Below are 22,101 nucleotides of genomic sequence, written 5' to 3' on the forward strand. Positions count from 1 at the left end.
TAAAGGTCCTTAAACATAAGATAATTCATACCGGAGATAAACTCTACAAATCTGAAAAATGTGGAAAAGCTTTTAACCACACCTCATACTTTTCTAAACATAAAATAAATTATACTGGTGAGAAATCCTAGAAATGTGAAGAACGTGGCAAAGCCTTTAAATGGATGTCACACCTTACTGTATGTAAGATAATTCATACTAAAGAAAACCCCTACAAATATAAATAATGTGGCAAAACTTTTAATTAATGTTCGTGCCTTATTGCACACGAAAGCATTTATACTTTAGAAAAATTGTACAAATATAAGGAATTTGGAAAAGCCATTGCTATCTGCTCACATCTTACTCAAAATCAGAGAATTCATACTTAATGAAACCATTATAAATGTAATTACTGTAAAAAAAAAACTTTCAGAAAATATAAGCCTTTAAAGTGAATAAGAGTATTTATTCTGAAGAAAAACATTACATATATAAAGAGGATTGTAGTACCTTTACTTGTATTACAAACTTTATTGTACACATTTTATACTAGAGGAAAACACCAAAGCAGTTGTTCAAACCTTGTTGAACATCAGAGAATTTATGTTGCAAAGAAACCTTACAGATGAAATGAATGTAGAAACACATTTGTTTAAACACTCCAGCATGGAGAACACCAGAGAGTTCATACTAAAAGATACTTTTGCAGATGCAGTAAATGTGAAAAAAATATTTAATCAAACATTAAGTCTATATAAACATCAGAGGATTCACAGTAGAAAGAACTAAAGTACTGACACTTCATCCATTACACTAAATCAGAGTGTTGAGTACAGAAAATAATTCAAAGCTAAAACTGTCAGATTTTTTTTGTATATAACTTTAAAAGAAACAGAAGACTTTTTTTGAAGAGTTATAATTACAAAGTATTTGTTTTCCCTTGAAAAAATTATAGTTTGTTGAAAGCAAATGTAATTTAATTCTCGAATTACTTCATGCTGTTCCTTCATTCCTATTGTTTATGTGAAAGCATGTGATCCATTATTGCTGCATCAGATCTATGATAGATTCTTTTTCATTAGTTGGGCATTATTTATGACCATTTCCATGGAAGAGTAAAGACATTGAAATGTAAGGTGCGCAATGAAAATCTAAGTGGAGAGGCTCTTTGTGGTTGACTTATAACATTGTTTGAGTGAAGCAAGAGGTAGGTGTTCAGAGTAATATTCTTCTACATGATAGTGAGACAAAAACATTTTGAATTTTAGTAGTAAATCATTTTACCAATTGTACTTTTATGTAATAAAATGCAGTACATTTTGAAATTCTGATTTAAGATTACAGGTGAACTTAATTTTTTAAACAAAATTGTTTTTAAAAAACATTAATAGTCTGGATAAAGAAAATGTGGAATACTATGCAGCCATAAAAAGGATGAGATCATGTCCTTTGCAGGGACATGGTTGGAGCTGGAAGCCGTTATCCTAAGCAAACTAACACAGGAACTGAAAACCAAACACCGCATGTTCTCACTTATAAATGGGAGCTGAATGATGAGAACACGTGGACACACAGGAAGGGGAACAACACACATTTGGGGCCTGTCAGGGTGGGGGTTGGAGGAGGGAGAGCATCAGGAACAATAGTGAATGGATGCTGGACTTAATACTAAGGTGATGGGTTGATCTGTGCACAAACCACCATAGCACAATTTTACCTATGTAACAAACCTGCACATCCTGCACACATACCCCAGAACTTAAAAGTTGAAGAAAAAAAAAGGAAAGAAAAAAACAGCCCAAACAGCCATCAATAAGGACCAGTTGAGTAAATAATCCTATATCCACACACACAGAGACATTAGAGAGAACAAGTTGAATTTACATGAGCAGCGTAATGCTGCTGAGATTCATGCTTGCTGCAGCCTGTGTCAGTTACTCCATTATATGGAGGCACCACATTTTGCTTAACCAACATTGTTCTTTTTCAGTATCACTTTGGCTATCACAGGTCCTTTGTCTTTCCATGTAAATTTTAGGATCACTTCATCAATGGTTATCAAAAAAAATATTTTGACAGGGATTGTGTTTAATCTGTAGATCAATTTGGTGAAGACTGCCACCTTAAGATTGCAGATATTTCGCAATCCACAAACATGGAATTTTTTGTGTGTACTTAAATCTTCAATCTCCCTTACTAATGTTTTGTAGCCTAACATTTTTGTTAAAGTTATTCCTAAGTATTTTTATGCTATGATGAATAGAATTATTTTTTTAATTTCATTTTCAGGTAGTTCACTTGTAATATATAGAAATTCCATTGATTTTTGTACATTAGCCTTATATTCTGCAACTTTGCTGAACATATTTAATTCTAATGGTTTTGCGGCCCAGGCGCGGTGGCTCATGCCTGTAATCCCAGCACTTTGGGAGGCCAAGGTGGGTGGATCACTTGAGGCAAGGAATTCAAGACCAGCCTGGGCAATATGGTGAAACCCCATCTCTATTAAAAATACAAAAAAAAAAAAAAAAAGAGCCAGGAGTGGTGGCGCACGCCTGTAGCCCCAGTTACTTGGGAGGCTGAGGCACGAGAATCGCTTGAATCCGGGAGGCAGAGGTGGAAGTGAGCTGAGATCGTGCCACTGCACCACCGCACTCCAGCATAGGTGACAGAGCAAGACTCTGTCTCAAAAAAAAAAAAGTTCTAATAGTTTTGTAAGTACAGCCATGTCTCATTTTACTGTGCTTTGCTTTATTGTGCTTCACAGATATTTCATTTTTTACAGATTAAAGGTTTGTGACAACCGTGCGTCAGATAAGTCAATTGGCGCCTTTTTTCAAACAGCGTGTGCTCGCTTTGTTAGCATTTTTTAGCAATAAAGTATTTTTAATTAAAGCATGTACTTTTTTACATGTAATGCTATTGCAAATTTAATAGGCTACAGAATAATGTAAACATAACTTTTATATGCACTGGGAAACCAAAAAATGTGTGCGACTCACTTTCTTGCAATATTCGTTTTATTCTGACGGTCTAGAACCAAACCCACAATATGTCTGAAGTATACCTGTATGTGATTGATTCCTTAGGATTTTCTACATACATTGAATTTTTCATAGGTGCCCTTTTTCAAGTTGAGGAAACTCCCTTTAATTGAGTTCAAGAGAATTTTTTTTATCATGAATGGCAGATTTTGTCAAATGCTTTTTCCAGAGGTATTGAGATGATAATATGATTTTTGTCCTTTACTCTATTAACATGATTTTTTTGTTGTTGTTTTGTTTTTTGTTTTGTTTTTTTTTTTTGGTTTTTTGAGAGGAAGTCTCACTCTGTTGCCCAGGCTGGAGTGCAGTGGCGCGATCTTGGCTCACTGCAACCTCCACCTCCTGGGTTCAAGTGATTCTCGTGCCTCAGCCTCCCGAGTAGCTGGATTACAGGCGTGCGTCACCACTCCCAGGTAATTTGTTTGGTTTGTTTCACCTTGTTAACCAGGCTGATCTCAAACTCCTGACCTCAAGTGATCCGCCTGCCTCCACCTCCCAAAGGGCTAGGATTACAGGCATGCCCCACAGCGCCCAGCCCTGGTATATTACATTAATTGACTTGGGGGTGTTATACCAAACTTGCATTTCTGGGATAAATCTTAGTCATCGTGTATAATCATTTTTATATACATGCTGGATTCCATTTGCTAGCATTTTTCTGAGGGTTTTTACATGTATATTCATAGAGATATTAGTCTTGTAGTTTTCTTTTTTTGAGATATCTTGGCTTTGGTATCAAGGTAATACTGGCCTCACAGAATGAGTTGGGAAGCATTTCTTCCTCTATTTTCAGAAAGAGTTTATGAAAGATTGGTAATTTTTCTTATTTAAACGCATGGTAGAATTCTTGAGCAAAGCCATCTGGGCATGAGATTTTCTTTGTGAAAAGATTTTTATTTACTAATTCAATTTAGATTTTCTAGTTTTTCTTGAGCCAGTTTTATAATTTGTGTCTTTCCAGGAACTTACCCAATTCATCTCAGTTGTCTAATTTGTTTGCTTAAAGTTTTTCATAGTGTTCCCTTTTATGTCTATAAGATTGATAGTGAGCCCCCTCTTACATTCCCAGTTTTGGCAATTTGAGTGCTCTCTCTTTTTTTCTTGGTTAGTGTAGCTAAAAGTTTGTCTATTTTACCTTTCCAAAATACTATCTTTTGGCTTCATTCATTTTCTTTATTGATTTCTGTTTTCTATTTCATTGATTTCTACTCCAGTTGTTATCATTTTCTTACTTCTGCTTGTTTTGGTTTTAGTTTGCTTTGTTTCCCTAGTTTCCTAAGGTGGGAGCTTAGATTATTGATTTGAGATATTTTTTCCTTTCTAATACAGGCATTTGCAGCTGTAAATTTTCCTCTAAGCACTTCAGCTGCATCTCATAAAATTGATATGTTCTGTGTTCATTTTCACTCAACTCAAAATATTTTCTAACTTCCTTGTTCCTTTTTTGACCATGGGTTATTTAGATGTATGTTGCTTAATTTCCAAATACTTGTGAATTTCCCAAAATATCACTTGGCTATTAATTTCTAATTTAATTTCATGTGATCAGATAAAATATTTTGCAGGATTTCAATCCCTTCAAATTTACTGAGACTTGCTTTATGGCCTAGAAGAGGGTCTACGCTGGAAAACACTCATGTGTGCTAGAGAAGAATATGTATTCTGTTATTGAGTAAAATGTTTTATAAATGTCAGTTAGATCATGTCAGTTAGTTGCTTACATCTTCTATCTGCTCACTGATTTTCTGTCTAGTTGTTCTATCCAGTATTGAGAGTGGGGTATTGAAGTCTCCCAACTATTATTTCTGAATTCCCAATTTATCCCTTTATTTCTATCAGTTTTTGCTTCATACTTTTTGGGATTATTTTGTTGGATATGTATATGTTTATAATTGTTATATCTTCCTGATGAATTCACCTTTTGTCATTATAGAATGACCCTTTTTTTCTAATAATACCTCTTCTCTTAAAGTCTATTTTGTCTGATATTAGTACAACCACTCCTGCTATGGCTACTGTTTATATCAACCTATTTGTGACTTTAGATCTAAAGTGTGTCTCTTGTGGATGGCATATAACTGGATCTTGTACTATCAAGTCATATGATCTCTGCCTTTTTTTGGTGTGTTTAATTCATTCACATTTAATGTTACTATTAATAAAGTTGGATTTATGACTATAATTTTACTGTCAATCTTCTGTACATCACGTCTTTTTTGTTCCTCTGTTCCTCTTTTGCCTTCTTTTTTGTATCAAATACGTATGTTCTAATGATCATTTTAATTCCTCTGTTAACTTTTTAATAACATTTTTAATTGTTTTCTTTGTGGTTGCTCTAGGGATTACAATGTGCATCTTGACTTATTGCTGTCTACTTCAGATTAATACTAACTTAATTCCTGTAAAATATGGAAACTTAAAATTAGCTCCATTCCTTCTTCCCTCCTTTATGTTATTATTGTCAGATATATTACATCCAAATATGTTATAAACCGAAGACAGTGTTACAAATATTGCTTTATACAAATTTTTGTCTTTTAAATTAGTTAAGAGGAAAAGGAAAAAGTATACTTATCGTCATTTATATTAACTACATTTTACCATTTCTGGTACTCTCCATTTCTTCCTGTTGATTAAGATACTTACTGTCTGGTGTCATTGATCTAATACAGCTTCATTTCAGTCCCTCTCCTTTGTGCTATTACTATTATATTTATTATATATTTGCATGTTATACGACCAAGAATAGGATTTATAACTAGTTTTATTCAATTACCTTTCAAATTGGTCAGCATAAATGATAAAATATATATTTATATTCTTCTGTATAATTACCTTTACTGGTGCTTTGTATTTCATGTGGCTTAGAATGCTATCTGGTGTGACTTTCTTTCCACCCGAAGAATTTTCTTTGCTATTTACTTTAAGGCAAGTGTGCTAGCCACAAATTCTCTCATTCTCCATTCATCTGGGACTATCTTTATTTCACCTTCATTTTTGCGAGATATATTACTGGATACAAAATTATTGGTTAACAGGTTTTTTTCTTTCAGCACTTTTAATATGTCATCCCACTGCCTTCTGGTCTCCATTGTTTCTGATGAAAAGTTGACTATTGTTTTTTATTGTGCATCTCTTGTATACAATAAGTCTTTTTTTCTCTTGCTGTTTTCAAGATTCTCTCTTTGTGTTTGGCTTTCATCTGTTTGAATGATATGTCTGGGTATTCACAGAGCTTCTTGGGTGTATAGATTAATGTTTTACATCAAATTTGGAAAGTATTCAGTTATCTTTTATATAGGTATTTTTTTCTGCCTTTTTATCGTCTCGCTTTCTGGGACCCCAATTATACATTTGTTGGTTTGCTCAATGGTGTCTCCTTGGCCTCTGAGGCTCTGTTCATTTTTCTTTTTCTTTTTCCTCCTACTCTTCATACTAGGTAGTTGCTGTTGATCCATCTTTGAGTTTGCTGATTCTTTTTTCTTTTTGGTAACTCAAATTTGCTGTTAAATCACTCTAGTGAATGTTTTATTTTGGCCATTGTGTTTTTCAACCCCAGTATTTTCATTTGGTGCTTCTTTATCATTTCTACCTCCTTATTAATATTCTATATTTGATCGGTCATTGTCATTCCACTTTCCTTTAATTCTTTAAACTTGATTTTATTTACTTCTTTAAACATACTCATAATAGCAGTTTAGAAGTATTTGCTACATGCAACATGTAGGCCCACTAGGAAAGAGTCTCTAATGTTTTTGCGTGTATGGGTCACTCTTTCCTGTTTCTTTGCAGGTCTCATAATTTGTTGTTGAAAAACTGGACATTCTAGGTAACATACCGTAACAACTGTGGGTTCTGATCTCCTTCCCCACCCAACCAGGGCTGACGGTTGTTGCTGTTTGCTTGTTTGTTTGTTGTTTGTTTAGTGACCCACCTGGACTGATTCTGTGATGTCTGTTTGTCTCACAGCATGTAACCACTGAGATATCTGCTTAGAGTTTTTTTCTTGTTTTTATTTTTATTTATTTTTTTGAGACAGAGTCTCGCCGTGTCGCCCAGGCTGGAGTGCAATGGTGTGATCTCGGCCCACTGCAACCTCCGCCTTCCAGGTTCAAACGATTCTCCTGCCTCAGCCTCCTGAGTAGCTGAGATTACAGGTGCCTGCCACCATGCACAGCTAATTTTTGTATTTTAGTAGAGACAGGGTTTCACCATGTTGGCCAGGCTGGTCTCGAACTCCTGACCTCGTGATCCGCCCACGTCAGCCTCCCAAAGTGCTGGGATTACAGGCGTGAGCCACAGTGCCCGGCTTCTTGTTTTTAAGCCTGGCTTCCTAGATCGGCATAGCTTAATGGCCAGAAGTTGAGCCACACCTTGTGCTGGGAAGGCTTTACCTTTTGTCAGTGGATCTCTGTGTGGCTTGGAGAATTCATTCCAAGTTCCAGATTTTTATGAGTCTCCAGTCTGTCCTGAATGTGAATGTGTATGCAGCCTTGTGCATACCTTCTAGACCACCAGATACATGTGGCAGCTTTTCAAGACCCTCTTTAGTTGTATCATTACCTGGATTTCCATGTTAAATTTTTGGCAGGCCTGTTGGCCTATTGCTTGTCCTAACCAGTACTGCAACCTCAAGCTAGCTGCAATTTTGGTCTTCCATGATTGTCACTGAGATAACTATTGTTTTCAACATCCCTGGGCATGGAAGTAAAAGTCAGTCACCCTCTGCTGCCACTGCCATTCCCTCCCACAAGCCCCACCCACCTGGATAGAACTTCCTTACCACAACCATAGAGCTGGAGGTGAAGGGGCAATGCTAAAACACTACAGACTTCCACTGTTCTTTCTGGGAACCAGTAGACTTTCTTTTTTTTTTTTTTTTAGACGGAGTCTTGCTCTGTTACCTCTGTTACCCAGGCTGGAGTGCAGTGGTGCGATCTCAGCTCACTGCAACCTCCGCCTCCCTGGTTTCAAGGGATTGTCCTGCCTCAGCCACCGGAGTAGCTGGGACTACAGGCTCGCGCCACCACGCCCTGCTAATTTTTTGTATTTTTAGTAGAGACAGGGTTTTACCGTGTTAGCCAGGATGGTCTCAATCTCCTGACCTGCCCGCCTTGGCCTCCCAAAGTGCTGGGATTACAGGCGTGAGCCCACGCCCGACCACGGCTGGACTTTCTTAAATTAACCCTTCTCAATTTGTTGTATGGCTTTGGTCAAATTTCCAGTCTTTAAATGACTGTCTTTGGCAATTTTGTCTAGCTTTATAATTGTTTTGGGAAAAGAGGATTTGCTGAGATCTGCACTCAGCCATTCCACAAGTCCTGCCCACTTGCAGGAATGAGTTTTTGTGGGCCCAAAGCAAACAGTATACACTACAATATTTCATGGAAGGAACTGAGGCCAAGAGAGAGGAAGTGCTTTGTCTAAAGTCCCACAGCAAGTCCATGGTCGAGCTAGGACCAGAACTACTCCCTTGCCCCTGCCAACAAACCAACTCTTTCTTCTGCCTTAAAGGGAAAATGTAATGGCAGCCACATATCCACTAGAGGGCTCCCCATACCAGGCTTCTCACCCAGAAAGCAGAATGATATTGCAGGAGACTTCAAACTGGACTTCATTTTCTTTTGCCATAAGCCCAGGGAAAGCAATAGGGATATCCCCCACCATAAATCCCAGAAGCTGGTAGTATACAGAAGAGGTTGAGGGCTATGAGTTGGGAAGACAGCATGTGAGTGATGTAGATGGATACAGAGGAGCAGAAAGCAGCCAAGAGAGTAAGTGAAGAAAGGGAAAGTGGAGGAGAGCTCTTTCTCGTCCTTTGAAGAAGACTAAAAAGGAACAATAGCAAATAGTATTTTCTTTGTGATTCGGATAGTAATAAGACTATATTGCTTTAAGCAGATGCCTCGGTCTTCATAAATGGCAAAGGATCAGAGAAACTGTTTTAAAATGTTCTAAGAAAGTCTGAAGTTTAAATATTTTGAAGCTCATTTTAAAAAATCAAGTCAGGTTCAACATTTGCATGTGCAGATGCAGGTAAACAGTTAAATTGCCTTTAATTTATAATTTAGGTATATACAGATTTTTTATTCATAGGTTGTCTAATTATTTTTTCCTTTCAGACATAGGTAAATGAGAGAGGAAGAGAAGTTATTTAGCCTAATTTCTTTATATGAACATATGTGCTAAGCTGAGGCCATTTCTGCTATTATACACACATGACACAGGAGAGCCCATAGGCCCATCCTCACTGTTACAGTAATCTAAGGACCATTACTATCTAAGTCCTGACACTGGTCAGGAAGAAAAACAGAAATGCCCATGGACAAAAGATGAACAAGAAGTGAAGAACAGGTGCCAGAGCTCAAATCAATCCAACTCAGGCTATTATTTCTGGCATTGATCAGGGTGAAAGAAATGGCAGTAACAGTAAGATTATGGGACAGGTTTTTCTGAGTCAGTCCAGAGGGAAAGCCACTTGACACGTTATGTTACTCTTGAACCAACCCCTGATTCCATCTCACTCTACCTGAGCACAGACCCCAATACCTTAGAGTCCTAACCAATGCCTTTCACCCACCATCCACCATATCTAGTGGAGGGCAGGGCTCTCAGAGTCGGCCAAGCCAGCTGGACGGTCACGTCTGTTCTTCGTAGGAATATGCAGTCCGTTCTTCACCATCCCTCCACCTTGGACACACTTCCCCACCAACCAAATAGCCAGTTACTTCCCACCCAACATGGCTAGGTCATTCCCTATGACAACAAACAAGCTATCAATCAAATCCTTGTTGTTGTTTCCTGGAAAACTGACAGCAAGAAGATAGCCCAATTCATTGTGAGGCCAGTCTAAGCCAGAAGAAAGCTCACAAAACCCAAGTTCTGTTCATCAGGGATGTCGAACAAGCTTTGTGGTACAGAAAATAGAAGGTTCAGGGATTGGAGAAGGAAAGAGGAGGGAATTTTGGAATTTTAGGTATTTTATTTTCATTTTAATACTCTCTCATCTGCAATATTGCCACTGGATGAGGTAGTAAGGTATAAAACTAAATGGGATTCACAGAGACTTAACAGTTATCCACTCTCTTGTTAAATTTCCTCCCACTGTAAATCGATTATATTGAGTATTGATTCTCAGCCTTGGTTACAAATTGAAATCGCCTGTGGAGCTTTAAAAAGTTCAGATTGGTCTGGAGTATAGCCTGGGTGCCAGAGTTTTAAAAGCTCCTTAGGTGAGTTTAAGGTGCAGCCAAGGTTGTGGTTATACTGGGGTCTTTTCTACAGTCCCATCCTTCCCTTTTTCTTTTCTTTAACATCTCTCCAGCATTTCATGAAGTTCTGCTAACTTCATGAGCCACAGAGTAGCTGTCTGTATGCTCCAGAGCCACCTCCAATCCCAGCTGATGCTGCCACCTTCAATTCTAGGTGAAGATTTTGCTGCCCTGTTTGTCTTTGTGTGATTGGATTAATTCGAAAGCCTTGTCTTCAAGCTCTTTCTTTTATTAATACTTGTTCAGTTCTATTTCCCATGCATTTTGTATATCTCTAAGTGTGTCTTTCATTTCCATAAGTTGTGCTTTTAATTTATAATTTCTATTTTTCTGGAGCATTTTTCATCCATATGCTGTATTGTCTTAAAAAATTGCTTTAACTTGGTTTTCACCTTTCTCTGGTATCTCCTTGAATAGCTTAATAATCAACCTTCTGGGCTGGGTGTGGTGGCTCACGCCTATAATCCCAGCACTGTGGGAGGCCGAGGCAGGTGGATCACCTGAGCTCAGGTGTTCAAGACCAGCCTGGCCAATATGGCAAAACCCCTCCTCTACTAAAACTACAAAAATTAGTGAGACATGGTGGCACATGCCTGTAATCCCAGCAACTGGGGAGGCTGAGGCAGGAGAATCACTTGAACCTGGGAGATGGAGGTTGCAGTGAGCCGAGATCATGCCATTGCACTCCAGCCTGGGTGACAGAGCAAGACTCCATCTCAAAAATAATAATAATAATAATAATAATCAACCTTCTGAATTCTGTTTGTCCCTTTAGAATAAATGGTCATTTCAAAGCTCCCCGTACATCTGCACAGGCTGACAACCCAGCTCTGGCCCTTCTCCCGGAAACAGGTGCCCACTTAGAGAAACTCCTCTTTTCTAAGGCCTCCTATCTGACAAAGAAAAAAATAATCATAGCAAAGACTTGGAACCAACCCACATGTCCAACAATGATAGACTGGATTAAGAAAATGTGGCACATATACACCATGGAATACTATGCAGCCATAAAAAATGATGAGTTCATGTCCTTTGTAGGGACACAGATGAAGCTGGAAACCATCATTCTCAGCAAACTATCGCAAGGACCAAAAACCAAACACTGCATGTTCTCACTCATAGGTGGGAACTGAACAATGAGAACACATGGACACAGGAAGAGGAACATCACACACCAGGGACTGTTGTGGGGTAGGGGGAGGGGGGAGGGATAGAATTAGGAGACATACCTAATGCTAAATGATGAGTTAATAGGTGCAGCGCACCAACATGGCACATGTATACATATGTAACAAACCTGCACGTTGTGCACATGTACCCTAAAACTTAAAGTATAATAATAAAAAAAAAAGAAAAAAATAATCAAAAGTATGAACAAAGCCTCCTAGAAATTTGGGATTATCTCAAATGACCAAAACTAAAAATAATTAGTGTTCCTGAGGAAGAAGAGGAATCTAAAAGTTTGGAAAACACATTTGAGGGAATAATTGAGAAAAATTTCCCTGGCCTTACCACAGATCTAGACATCCAAATACAGGAAACTCAACAACTGGGAAATTTATCACAAAAAGATCATCATCCAGGCACATAGTCATCACGTTATCTAAAATCAAGACAAAGTAAAGAATCTTATGAGCTGTGAGGCAAAAGCGTCAGGTAACCTAGAAAGGAAACCCTAACAGATTAACAGCAGATTTCTCAGCAGAAACCCTACGAAACAGAAGGGATTGGAGTCCTATCTTTAGCCATCTCAAACAAAATAATGGTCAGCCAAGAATTTTGTATCCAGCAAAATTAAGCTTCATAAGTGGAGGAGAAATAAAGTCTTTTTCAGACAAAGAAACGCTGACAGAATTCACCACAACTAAGCCAGCACTACAAGAAATGATAAAAGGAGTTCTAAATCTTGAAAGAAAACTTCAAAATACACCAAAATAGAACCTCCTTAAATCGCACACAGCCTATAAAATAATAACACAATTTTTTTAAAAAGATATTCAGGCAACAACTAGCACAATGATTAAAACAGCACCTCACATCTCAATACTAAAATTGACTGTAAATGGCCTAAATGCTCCACTTAAAGGATACAGAATGGCAGAATGGATTAAAATCCACCAACCAAGTATCTGCTGTCTCTAAGAGACTCACCTAATGCATAAGGACACATAAACTTAAAAGGGGAGGAAAAAGATATTCCAAGCAAATGGAAACCAAAAGTGAGCTAGAGTAGCTATTCTTATATAAGACAAAATAGACCTTAAAACAACAACAGTTTAAAAAGACCAAGAGGGACATTATGTAATAATAAAAAGATCAGTCCAACAGGAAAATATCATAACCCTAAATATATATGCACCTAACACAAGAGCTCCTAAGTTTATAAACCAATTATTACTACACCTAAGAAACGAGAGAGATGGCAACACAGTAATAGTGGGGGGACTTCAGTACTCCACTGACAGCACTAGACAGGTCATCAAGACGGAATGTCAACAAAGAAACAATGGACTTAAACTATACCCTAGAACAAATAAACTTAACAGATATTTACAGAACATTCCACCCAACAACTGCAAAATATACATTCTTTTCATCAGCACATGGAACATTCTCCAAGATAGATCATTTGATAGGCCACAAAACAAGTTTCAATCAATTTAAGAAAATCGAAAATATATCAAGTACCCTCTCAGACCACAGTGGAATAAAATTAGAAATTAACTCTGAAAGGAACCCTCAAAACTATACAAATACAAGGAAATTAAGTCATCTACTCCTCAATGATATTTGGTCAACAATGAAATCAAGACAGAAATTTAAAAATTCTTTGAACTGAACAATAATAGTGGCACAACTTTATCAAAAGCTCAGTGACACAGCAAAAGTGGTGCTAAGAGGAAAGTTCATAGCATTAAATGCCTACACCAAAAAAAAAAATAAAATCTAAGTTTACACCTCAAGGAACTAGAGAAACAAGAATAAACCAAACCTAAATCAGCAGAGGAAAAGAAATAATCAAGATCAGAGCAGAAGTAAAAGAAATTGAAGCCAAAAAAAAAAAAAACACACACACACACACACACACAAAATAAATGAAACAAAAAGCTGGTTCTTTGAAAAGATAAACAAAATTGATAGACCATTAACGAGATTAACCAAGAAAAGACAAGAGATCCAAATAAATTCAATTAGAAAAGACATGGGAGATATTAAAACTGATACCACAGAAATACAAAAGATCATTCACACACACAAACTAGAAAATCTAGAGGATATGGATAAATTCCTGTAAATATGCAACCCTCCTAGATTAAATCAGGAAGAAATAGAAACTCTGAACAGACGATAACAAGTAGCGAGATTGAAACGGTAATTTTTAAAAATGCCAACAACAGAAAAAAAAAAGTCCAGGACCAGACAGATTCACAGCTGAATTCTATCAGGCATTCAAAGCAATGATAGCAATCTTACTGAAACTATTCCAAAAGACAGAGAAAGGGGGAATGCTCCCTAAATCCCTATATGAAGCCAGCCTCACCTTAATACCAAAACCAGGAAAGGACATAAAAAAAAAAAAGAAAACTACAGACCAATATCCCTGATGAACACGGATGCAAAAATCCTCAACAAAATACTAGTTAACTGAATCAAACAGCATATCAAAAAGATAATCCACCATGATCAAGTGGGTTTTATAGCAGGGATGCAGGGATGGTTTAATATATGCAAGTCAATACATGTGATATATCACATAAACAGAATTAAAAACAAAAATCACATGATCATCTCAATAGATACAGAAATAGCATTTGACAAGATCCAGCATCCCTTTATGATTAAAAACCTCAACAAAATCAGCATAAAAGGGACAAACCTCAAGGCAATAAAAGCCATCTACGACAAACCCACAGCCAACATTATACTGATTGGGGAAAAGTTGAAAGCATTCCCCCAGATAACTGGAACAAGACAAGGATGCCCACTTTCACCACATTTATTCGATATAGTGCTAGAAGTCCTAGCCAGAGCAATCAGACAAGAGAAAGAAATAAAGGGCATCCAAATCAGTAAAAAGGAAGTCAAACTGTTGCTGTTTGCTGATATGATCATAGACCTGGAAAACCCTAAAGCCTAATCCAAAAAGTCCTAGAACTGGTAAATCAATTTAGCAAAGTTTCAGGATACAAAATTATTGTACACAAATCAGTACCCCTGCTGTACACCAACAATGACCAAGCTGACAATCAACTCAAGAACTCAACCCCTTCTAAAACAGCTGTAAAAAAAAAAAACAATACTTAGGAATATACCTAACCAAAGACATGAAAGATCTCTACAAGGAAAACAAAACACTGCTGAAAGAAATCACAGATGACACAAACAAATGGAAACACATCTCATGCTCATGGATGGGTAGAATCAATATTGTGAAAATGACCATACTGCCAAAAGCAATCTACAAATTTAGTGTAATTCCCATCAAAATACCTATTCACAGAACTAGAATAAAACAATCCTAAAATTAGTATGGAACCAAAAAAAAGCCCAGATAGCCAAAGCAAGACTAAGCAAAAAGAACAAATCTTGAGGCATCACATTACCTGACTTTGAACTATACTGCAAGGCTATAGTTACCAAAACAGCATGGTACTGGTATAAAAACAGGCATGTAGACCAATGTAACAGAATAGGGAACCCAGAAATAAAGCAAAATACAGCCAACTGTCTTCAACAAAGCAAACAAAAACATAAAGTAGAAAAGGACATCCTATTCAACAAAAAATGCTGGGATAATTGGCAAGCCACATGTAGAAGAATAAAGCTGGATCCTCAACTCTCACCTTCTACAAAAATCAACTCAAGATGGATCAAAGATTTAAATCTAAGATATGAAACCATAAAAATTCTAGAAGATAACATCAGAAAAACCCTTCTAGACATTGGCTTAGGAAAAGAGTTCATGATCAAGAACCCAAAAGCAAATGCAACGTAAACAAAGATAAATAGATGGGACCTAATTAAACCAAAAAGCTTCTGCACAGCAAAAGAAACAATAAGCAGAGTAAACGGACAACCCACAGAGTGGGAGAGAATTTGCACAAACTATGCATACAACAAAGGACTAATATCCAAAATCTGCAAGGAAATCAAGCAAATAAATCAGCAAGGAAAAAAACAATCCCATCAAAAAGTGGGCAAAGGACATGAACAGGCAATTCTCAAAAGAAGATATACAAATGGCCAACAAACATATTAAAAAACTGCTCAACATCCTAATTATCAGAGAAATGCAAATCAAAACCATGATGCAATAATACCACCTTACTCCTCCAAAATGGCCATAACTTAAAAATCAAAAAAATAATATGTGTTGGCATAGATGTGGTGAAAAGGGAACACTTTTACACTGCTGGTGGGGATGTAAACTGATACAATCACTATGGAAAACACTATGGAGACTCCTTAAAGAACTAGAAGTAGCACAACAATTTGATCCAGCAATCCCACTACTGGGTATCTAACCAGAGGAAAAGAAGTCATTGTATGAAAAAGGCACTTGCACATGCATGTTTATAGCAGCACAATTCACAACTGCAAAAATATGGAACCAGCCTAAATGACCATCAACCAATGAGTGGACAAAGAAAATGTGGTATATATATATATATGCACACACACACACATACACACACACCACGGAATACTACTCAGCCGTAAAAAGGAATGAAACAATGACATTCACAGCAACCTGGATAGAGCTGGAGACCATTATTCTAAGTGAAGTAACTCAGGAATGGAAAATAAAAAAATCATATGCTCTCACTTATAAGTGGGGGCTAGCTATGAGGGCACAAAGGCATAAGAATGATGTAATCAACTTTAGGGACTCAGAAGGGAAGGGTGGGAGTGGGGTGAGGGATAAAAGACTACACATTGAGTATAGTGTACACTGCTCAGGTGATGGATGCACTAAAATCTCAGAAATGACCACGAAGGAACTTTTGCATGCAACCAAACACCACCTGTTTCCCCAAAACTATTGAAATAAAAGTACAGATAAAGATGTATCCAATATGTAAATGTAAAAAACAAAACTATAAAATATCTAGAAGAAAACAGGAGAAAATCTTTGTGACACTGGATTAGGCAAAGGTCTCTTAGATACACCACCAAAGGCACTATTCATAGAGATTTATATGAAATCATATTGTATGTCCACTTCTTTGGCGGCAGTCTCCTTCATATAACTATTTTGAGTGACATCCATGTTGTTGCTTTTTATCAATAGTTCATTCCTTTTTATTACTGAGCAGTATTTCATTACATTTCCTTTTTATAAAAGGAAAAGCTGACACATTGGACTTCATCAAAATTTAAGAACCTGTTCTGAAGAGACAAGCCACAGACGGAGAGAAAATATTATAAAGTATGTATCTGATGACGTACTTGTATACAGAACTTCTGAAGAACTCTCAAAACATACAAACCAATAGGAAAAAATGGGCAAAAGATTTGAACACTTCACCAAAGATTATATATATGGATGGCAAATATATGCATGAAAAGATGTTCAACATTATTAGTCATTAGGAAAATGCAAATGAAAACCACAATGAGATACCTACACATCTATTAAAATAGCTAAAATTTAGAAGATTTTGACCATGCCAAATGCTGATGAACTGGAACTCTTATAAACTGCTGGTAGGAATGTAAAATGATACAACCACTGTGGAAAACAGTAAGTTAAGGTTAGAGCTCTTTTAGAATTTGTCTGGCAGGCTTGGAAAGCCCCCCCCCCCCAAAAAAAAATGTTAAGGAAAACAGTAAGTTAAATATACATCTACCACATGACCTAGCCATTTCATTCCTACATATTCACCCAAGAGGAAAAAATATACAGTCTGCACAAAGACTCGTACATAAATGTTCAAGCAGATTTGTGATAGTCAAAAACTAGTAACAACTCAAATGCTCAATCAACAGGTGAACAGATAAACAAGAGTGGTATATCCATGCAATGAAATACTGCTCAGTAATAAAAAGGAATGAACTGTTGATAAAAAGCAACAACATGGATGTCACTCAAAATAGTTATATGGGCTGGCTGCAGTGACTCATGCCTGTAATCCCAGCACTTTGGGAAGCCGAGGCGGGAAGATCATGAGGTCAGGAGATCGAGACCATCCTGGCTAACACAGTGAAACCCCGTCTCTACCAAAAATACAAAAAATTAGCCGGGCATGGTGGCGGGTGCCTCTAGTCCCAGCTACTCGGGAGGCTGAGGCAGGAGAATGGCGTGAGCCCAAGAGGCAGAGCTTGCAGTGAGCCGAGATCACGCCACTGCACTCCAGCCTGGGCGACAGAGCGAGACTCCATCTCGAACAAAAAAAAAAAATAGTTATATGAAGGAGACAGACAAAGAAGTGCACATACAATATGATTTCATATAAATCTCTAAAAATGTAAACAAATCTATGGTGACAAAAAGCATATCAGTTGTTGCCTGGGGATGGGAGTGGTATGGGAAGAGAGAGGGATTACAAAAGACACAAAGAAACTTTTGTAAATGATAGAGATTATTCATTATCTTGATTGTGGTGAAGATTTCACAGGATATATATATATAGATGTCAAAATGTATCAAACTATACACTTCACTGGCATATATATATGCCAAATTTATCAAATTGTATATTTTAGATATGTGGAGTTTACTATATGTCAATTACACCTCAATAAAACTGCTTTAAAACAAAGCATAACCAACATCCCAAATCAGGATATTTATTAGACCATCTAAACCAAGTTTGTCCAACCCGCAGCCCACAGGCCACATACAGCCCAGGACAGCTTTGAATGTGGCCCAACACAAATTTGTAAACTTTATTAAAACATTATGAGACTTTTTTGTGGGTTTTTTTTTTTTTAAGCTCAACAGCTATCGTCAGTGTTAGTGTCTTTTATGTGTGGCCCAAGACGTTTCTTCTTCTTCCAGTGTGGCCCAGGGAAGCCTAAAGATTGAACACCCCTAGAAACAAAGTAAAATACAATATGTAGAGAAGTTGCCAGGAGGTTAAAGATAGTCACTTTGAGAATTCTTGTTATACCTACCTCAGCTGCTTGCTTTATTAACTTGCCTTCATTCTCAGGCTTTGGAATTGAACTCCAGTCTGCTTTCTGGCTGGGTGTGGTCTCCATGCTAACTACAGGCTTCTCCCTAAATGATTTTGCAATCACAAAGTTAACAAATATCACTATTTCATGATTATTGGAAAATCTGTATTACAGATTTGTGATTTTTAAGATGCCTTTTGGTTTGGAGACTATAGGGAACATTTCCTCCCGTTTGTTTCTGTGAACCCATTAGCTTTCATACAAAAGAATTGCTGTTTGCTGGTTTTCTGACAATTGTTCAAATGCTAATGATAGCAAGAAGCAGTTTTGGGGGTTTTTATTTTTTAATTTGCTAATAATCTTTTCTTAATGTTTATCAAAGTGATACTTGCACATGGTTTCCAGTACATATGAATTTATAATGAAATGCAAGGAGCCTTCCTCCTTTCCCTTCTCATCCCAGCCCTACTGCCCAGAGGCAAACCCCTTGAACTCTTTCTTCTAATAATTAGCCCCAGATTTCTAAGAAAGCTTGATAAGCCACAACACTGCAACTGCAAGTAATATGAATGAAATCAGTATATTTCTCCCTTGAAACAAAATGTTACAGGAGAGGACAGAAATGAAAGGCAAGAATATGCTTTCAAGCATATTAAATTAAGGTAGTATAGTAGAGTAAAATACTTCGAAGCCAAAAGATCTAGGTTTGAATCCTAGCTTTCATGATTGCTGTCCCACCTTGAGCTAGTAAATTAATGTCTGACCCTCAGCTTGATTATCTTTAAAAATAGAGATGAAAATGTGTCTCACAGTGGTCAAGAAGGTGAAAAGACACAGCACATGTAAACATCTGGTATACCACCAACTCAGAAATGACTTTTTCTTTACCTTTTCCCATGCTTTAAACTCTTCTCCAGAAAAAAATAGTGTGTGGGGCAGAGGGGACACCCCTCATTTTCAGTAGAGCTCCTCTCCAAAATTTCAGCCCCTCGGAATTTTTTAAAGCAGCAATCATCATGTTGTTAATGAAAGTGAATTCAGGAAATCTGCCAAAGGCCGACTCATTGTTCATTGATTAGTGAGACCAAGGACAATACTGTAAGCCTCCTGCTAAAGCCATTCATTTCTCTGGGGTCTAGAGAATGGCCTTGTGGCTAGAAACAGCTGCAACGCATTCCTGTGGCCAGCAGGTCCCAAGCCCAGTACCATCTGTTATCACCCAGGATCACACCAGCCTTCCCCTTGCTGGGTACCGGCTGGCTGGTTCACGCAAAAACCACCTCTGGGTTTGTTTTACAGAACTGCATTCCAAGTCAATTCTCCAAAAGATTTCTTCCACCCAAAGACCCCAACCTTACAATCTTCTTACCCTTGCTGGATGCTTCTGCCCTGTTCTAATGTGCCCGGCGGAGGCTGCTTGGCTGGGAGCTGGACCAACGCTGCGAATCCCACGGATTCTTCTAATTCAAGGGGGGAAATGCTATTTAGACCTGTGCAAGGAGAGTTCGAGCAAGCACCTTGACCGCTACGGAGAGTGGGCTCAGAGCTCTAGTCTAGCATCGTGCCTGGCCCCTGGTTAGGCCTCAGAAAATCTTGGGATGAATGGAGAGGGTTGTGGAACTAGGTGCTGGAGCGGGTTCAGTTCCTCTGCCAAAGAGAGACTTTGGGATTCCTGGGAACGGAATCGGGGAGAGGATGAAGAAGGGCGCCTAACCTCTGTCCTAAGCCCGATGGGAGGAACCTCTGCCGAGCCAGAGCCGGTCTTAACACCACCCTCCGGAGCTGCCACCACTGCCTCACTTCCATATGAGATATGGCGGGAAGGAGGGAGTGGCTGCCTGGCTCGCTTTGATTAGCTTTATAACAAGCGGTCGTTCTGAAATGCTCGCTCATGATGGCTAACAGACAACACAATCGCCAAATGTCTTAAGAAAAGGAGCTTTGAGGGTAACCGCCCGCTGGGACCTGAAGGACAATTGCGGATTGTCCTTCAGCCGCATTCTTGGGGCTGACCTGAGTGGGGCACAGTTGAACGTCTGAGCGCAGGCGGCTGGTCCTTGGGCCCGGTACCGGCGGTTCGCGAGGCGGGTTTGGGGAGGGGTGGGGGAATCCTAGGGAGGCGGAGCGCGTACTCCCCCTCGGCGCCCGGGCTCAGGCCCATCCCGCCTCTGCGGCCTCGTCGGCCCCCAGGCCTTGCAGGGGACTACGCGCCTGGCGAGTTCCCAGTCGGCGCGGCCCCTGGTCGGCGGAGCCGCGGAAGCTTGGGCACTGGGGGCGGCTCGGGGAGGAACCGCGGAGGGGAAAGCGCCGCGGGCTGCAAACGGCAGAGGCGCGCGGGGTGGCGACAGTGGCGCGGGCGCAGCGAGCGCGTCCGAGAACAGAATGGGACGAAACGGGGCGCTTAGAGGCCCGGGAATCTGTGGGTCTTTTAGGCGGAGAGGGGCGAAGGAGGTTATTCGTTTTGGGGAAGGTCATGGAAACAGCAAAGGCTCAGAGGTGGTGCCTAAAGTGGCTGGAGAAGCTGAACGGTTTGGAACAGAGGCGTGACTTGGAGGGGTAAATGGAGACCAGATTAGGAAGCCTTGGGAGGCACAATCAGGGGTTAAAATCTTGAACAATTCAGAGTTGTTTTATTTTTAAAAATATATAGAAAATGAAATCTACACTTACGTAATAGATAACTTATGAAAAAGTACATGGAATACACATGTTGCAGTCTTGTCAATGTACCTTAATGTAGCAGTTTCTCCTTGTCTGGACTGATACCCGCGATTCTTTGTCCTACTCCAAGAAAATTAAGGAACGGGACATAAGGTGAGGTGGGAGCGAAAGTTTAATAAGCGAAAGAAGAAAGCTCTCCACAGTGAGCTGAGTATGCAAGTGGATTGCCCTGTTACAGCTGAATTCAAAAGCTTTTGCAAGAAAACCTGTAGTAGTTTGAGTAACTTCTCTTATCAGTAAAGCTGTCTTATCTTACGCAGCTGTGGTTATGTATATATGCAAGCACAAAGCACCGCCTTTTTTGTTTGCATAACTGTGGGTTTGTTTTAGGTAAGCCCCTCTCCTCCCTGTGAAAGTTCCCACCATGTATATGCCTGAAAAGGGGAGAAAACTTTCCTGGGAGCTCCCTAATTATACAAAGAACAAAAGGCTTCTGTGCTGGACCCTGTCTGCTTATCTGTGTGCAGGTGGAGCCTGAGTTTTTTACCAGGTTGTTTTATTTTTGCCTGTTGCTGTGACTTTTCAGGCAGGCCGCTTCTGCATTGAGTCTTCCCCAACTGATTTTCTCTTTCCTTCTCTCTCACACACAGTTAGGAAACATAATGTAATTACTACCCATGACAAAACCATCCTACTTAAGAAATGGAACATTCCTAGTACAGATGCTCCCCACCTATGGATTCCTTCCTTATCCCTTCTCCCTCTGCACGCCCAACTTCTATCCTGACCTTTGTGTCTGTCATACCCTCACTTTTTAAAATAGTTTTTTAAATCGCTTCTTTGTATCCCTAATACATCACTTTGTTTTGCTTCTCTGAAACTTTATAAAAATGGTGCTATGGTCTGGGTGTTTGTGACTCCATAAAATTCATGTGCTAGAATTCTAACCCCCAAAGTGATGGTATCAGGAGATGGGCCCTTTGGTCATGAGTGGGATTCATAAGAGCCCTTATAAAGGAGGT

At 38.8% G+C, this 22,101-nt stretch overlaps 1 protein-coding gene and 1 pseudogene across 7 annotated transcripts in view; one reads left to right on the top strand and one right to left on the bottom strand.

Annotated features, from left to right (window-relative positions):
- PLAAT5 (phospholipase A and acyltransferase 5) overlaps window positions 1–20,767 on the bottom strand; it is a 31,721-nt gene extending 10,954 nt beyond the window's left edge. Inside the window, exons 1-3 of one of the 7 annotated variants that reach the window (XM_008953923.4) lie at window positions 20,432–20,767; window positions 19,788–19,878; window positions 18,416–18,521 (exon numbers count right to left, since the gene is read on the bottom strand). In XM_008953923.4, coding sequence (XP_008952171.1) covers window positions 18,416–18,521; window positions 19,788–19,878; window positions 20,432–20,579 — 345 coding nt within the window. In that variant the 5' untranslated portion in view covers window positions 20,580–20,767. Of the gene's footprint in view, window positions 1–18,415; window positions 18,522–19,787; window positions 19,909–20,431 lie in introns of all 7 variants that reach the window. The other 6 variants (XM_008953925.4, XM_008953926.4, XM_008953922.4 and 3 more) reach the window with 6 other exon arrangements.
- On the top strand, window positions 17,049–17,097 carry LOC112441257 (U7 small nuclear RNA; annotated as a pseudogene).
- Window positions 20,768–22,101: the final 1,334 nt, after the last annotated feature.

Source organism: Pan paniscus, chromosome 9, assembly GCF_029289425.2.
Source record: "Pan paniscus chromosome 9, NHGRI_mPanPan1-v2.0_pri, whole genome shotgun sequence".
NCBI classification, from domain to species: domain Eukaryota; kingdom Metazoa; phylum Chordata; class Mammalia; order Primates; family Hominidae; genus Pan; species Pan paniscus.